Below are 4,164 nucleotides of genomic sequence, written 5' to 3' on the forward strand. Positions count from 1 at the left end.
CTTTTAAATATATCAAAATGTAAGAATATTATACTGATTAGAATATATATATATATATATCAATACTTGCACAGATGGAAGGCTGTATTAATTTATCTAATTGCAATATTATAAAATTCTTGGCTCATATAAATATATAGATTTGTATATGTATATTTGTTAGCTATGGCTGGCTAAACGGCTGTACCAAATTGGCTCAACTTTTTTGAGGGAACCCTTGAGTACTCCGGGGGTAACAGAGGATAAAAAAGTTAGAATTTTAATTTTTTGTTAAAGTGTTAAATGTAAGTCAGCATTGATTAATTCTAAAGAATGGGGGGGGGGGGTTAATTTCTGGACAAAAACAGGGCTTACTCATGGTGAATTTGTCCAACAAAAATTCACAATAAATGGGTTTCATATAAATGGTATCCGGGGTGCACCTAACTGCAGATACATTTTCACAAAAAAATATACCAGTTGCGCCTCTGCAGTTTGCATGTACAAGTAGTGTTTGTGTATTGTGTGTGTGTATGTTGGTGTACGTCCGTATGTTTCCTGTTTACCGCAATGCAGAAAATGTTTACGGTAGAAAAACATTCTTTAAACATCACTTGGGGAAGTATTTTCTCCAAAGATAATATATGTATAGATATGCAGGCAGGTAAAAAGAAAAGGTGCAAACAGCACCATCTCTGTCGTACGCATGGCATTTTATCCTCTGGATTGTTGCTAATTTATCACTTTGTTTATGCGTGATAACACTAAATGCGTACTATAGTATCAACAATGTATACTGCATATTGTACTTAGTGAAACAAATTAATCAATGCAAATAAAACTGAGGTAGGAATTTGACTAGACAAAGTTTAAATGTGCAAGTTGTACTGAATGGCATACGTAAATTAACGCAATTTAAATAAAAATTATTACTATAAAAGTACATCGAATCTAGGACAAAGTACAACTGATCTGATCATAACAAACAAAACACGTACTGTATGTTTGTGTTACCTTGAAATTTAATTTTATTGGTCAAATAGGTCCAGATAGCAACACTTGAACTATACAGGATGCAATACGCGTACTGTATGTTTTTATAACACAAATTATTTCCTACAGAAGGCAGCAAGGGGAGAAAGGAATATAGAAAGTAATCAATTTGCTATAGATGTCTCTCCTTGCACCTTTTCTCAGAGGTTCAAAAATTAGTTGTCTGCTACAAGCAATTTAGGAAGGAGGTTTCTACCTGCCTGCATATCTATATATATATTATCTTTGATTTTCTCTCGCATTTCCGAATATTTCAGATTAGAACCTAGAAATGCGCCAGAATGACTGATTTCCTTGCATCCATTTCTGATGCTTTCTCCAGTATTACAATCTTTCAGTCCTTTAACGACTGGATCAGGCAGAGGATCAATAAAATGTCCGATTGTACACGATACCCTTACAATCTTATTTTGATCAAGATAAATGAGATATTCTTCTTCTTCTTCTTCTTTTCAACTTTGGTTTCTTGCGTTATTAACAATAGTGTTAGAACAAAATTAAGGGAAAGCGGTAACCACGTCCTAGAACTTTTAAAATATGACAATCACAATCTTAAAAATATAGTTTTTCAATGCACAATGGTATGATAATTGACTTGGCTAAGAAAATAATAAGTTTACGACTGCAGGGACCCAGGTTTTTACTGTATGTAAATCGTTGTTAGAAACAAGAAAAGACAATAATATTGATTGCTGTACACTGTACAGAGAGAATACATCTACTAAAACCCAAACAGGCTTCCTTGCTGTCTTCATAATATCCATGGCTCTCCATCTAGTTTATACTAAGGAACTTGAGGATTAAAAAATATCTTGTGAGATGAACGCATTTGTTCACGCACCCCTGACCCTTTAGTAAAAGTAAATTCAACCTAAAGTCTGACCGCGTCAACCTTGTTGCACCAGCTAGTCCTATTGAGTGTTTGCTTTATTTACCCAATGTCCGGGCGATACAGTATAAACTGGGACCGGAAAGGTTGACCTGGTTCGGAAATTCAAATGTACTACGGCTGCCCTTATATTTGATGAAATGCAAAATAGATTCAAATTCTAATCTTGAAATGAAAAAAACGGGGTTTTTCCGCAGTCTTGCTCTAAAATTCTTATGATATGAATTAAAATTATTTAAAGGAGAAAAAGTCTTTTTTTTACAAAAACTTTTATATATTTGGTTTTTTTCTAGGTGCCCTAAATATCCCCAATTTTTCTGCGCAACAATAAGATAAAAACTTTTTAAAGTGGCATATGAAGTATGTAGGAGACTAAAGTTTTTAAAATCAGAATATACAAAAACTAGGATATTAACAAACAAAACTGGGAAAACTGTAATTTTCTATTTTAACTTGAAATGAAAAAATATCAAGAAATAACATTCACGAAAACAACAAACTTTGTAGTTTACTGACTCAATAAAATAAAAGTTGTCAAGATAATTGTTAAAAATTGTTTTTTAAAAATCTCATCATGAAATTTTTTAATCCACACGTTTTGTTTAGAAAAAAGCAGAAAGATTTGTGAAAAATCTCGAGAAAAATGAATGAATCTGCGTACACTACTTGTACAGTGATTCTAGATCCATAGTGAACATTGTAAACAATCCGTAGAGTACAGTACAAAAATACATAAAGTTTAGAGTTCAGGATATTCCAAAAAGTTATAAAATTATCAACCGCGAAGAGAATAAACCTTTTAAGGATATGACGGTAAAATTTTATTATTAAAATTCTTCCCATTATAATCAATATGAATAATATTAATTCTAATATAGTATGTCCTGCGTCTTATAAACTAAATGATATATACTTGATATTGTTTATTGCCTACGAATTTTTACTTACGTACTTTCATTATATGTCTAATTACAAATACCATACATTTTTTTAAATACTAAGTGAACAGAAAACGGCGAAATAAGTGTCTTCTTTGTTTTGAGTTTGTTAAAGCAATCTGGGAAATAAAGTCCTAAAAAATGGCGCAAATCAGGTTAATAAAGGAGTCTTAGTCTGAAAGAATGAAAGAGGACGACATTCATTCCACAGTTTTCTGGTCACCACTGTATTCTGTATACTTTATTTAAGCGTGAGACAAATACGCGGCCCACACACACAAGAATGCGCGAGTACAAGATAGTCGTGCTGGGTAGTGGAGGGGTAGGCAAATCAGCTCTTACAGTACAGTTTGTTCAGGTACAGTACAATAAAAGATAGGCGTTGGACAGTTTTCTCTTATTTTTTTAAAACGAATTTAATCGTTTTGAAACAATCTGAAAGAAAAAACAATTTACAAGTAATAATTAAAATAGAGTTTTTCGAAACCATTTTTGTTTTCACATTCTAAAAACTAGCACTTTATGTTCGTCGTTCAAAAAATCCAAACTGATTGAAAAAAAATTGTTTTAAAAAGTAAAGCTTTAACATTATTTTATCCCAACCTTTCTCCTTCGACCACGCCTACCCCCTTATCAATTCCCCCCACCCCTTATCNAGGGTAAATTTGTTGAATAGTATAAGTATATATTTGTTGAAAAGTATATTTGTTGTTTAGGGTATATTTGTTGAAGAGTGTATTTGTTGTTCAGGGTGTACTTGTGAAAAGTATATTTGTTATTTAGGATATATTTGTTGAAAAGTATATTTGTTGTTTAGGGTATATTTGTTGAAAAGTATATTTGTTGTTTAGGTTATATTTGTTGAAAAGTATATTTGTTGTTTAGGGTATATCTGTTGATAAGTATATTTGTTGTTTAGGGTATATTTGTTGATAAGTATATTTGTTGTTTAGGGTATATTTGTTGATAAGTATATTTGTTGTTTAGGGTATATTTGTTAAAAAAAAAATTGTTGTTTAGGGTAAATTTGTTGAAAAGTATATTTGTTGCTTAGATTATATTTGTTGAAAAGTATATTTGTTATTTAGGGTATATTTGTTGAAAATTATATTTTTTGTTTAGGGTAAATTTGTTGAATAGTATATTTGTTGTTTAGAGTATATTTGTTGAAAAGTATATTTGTTGTTCAGGGTATATTTGTTGAAAAGTATATTTGTTATTTAGGGTATATTTGTTGAAAAGTATATTTGTTGTTTAGGGTAAATTTGTTGAAAAGTATAATTGTTGTATAGGGTATATTTGTTG

The 4,164-nt window shown here is 30.9% G+C and overlaps 1 protein-coding gene across 1 annotated transcript in view; it reads left to right on the forward strand.

Annotated features, from left to right (window-relative positions):
- Positions 1-2,531: 2,531 nt before the first annotated feature.
- Positions 2,532-4,164, forward strand: part of LOC111714711 (ras-like protein 3) — a gene marked incomplete in the record, with an annotated part of 8,344 nt that continues 6,711 nt past the window's right edge. The window contains 2 exon segments of the mRNA XM_023489871.1: positions 2,532-2,734; positions 3,110-3,217. Coding sequence (XP_023345639.1) covers positions 2,729-2,734; positions 3,110-3,217 — 114 coding nt within the window.

Source organism: Eurytemora carolleeae, unplaced genomic scaffold, assembly GCF_000591075.1.
Source record: "Eurytemora carolleeae unplaced genomic scaffold, Eaff_2.0 scaffold1613, whole genome shotgun sequence".
In the NCBI taxonomy this organism is placed as follows: Eukaryota; Metazoa; Arthropoda; class Copepoda; order Calanoida; family Temoridae; genus Eurytemora; species Eurytemora carolleeae.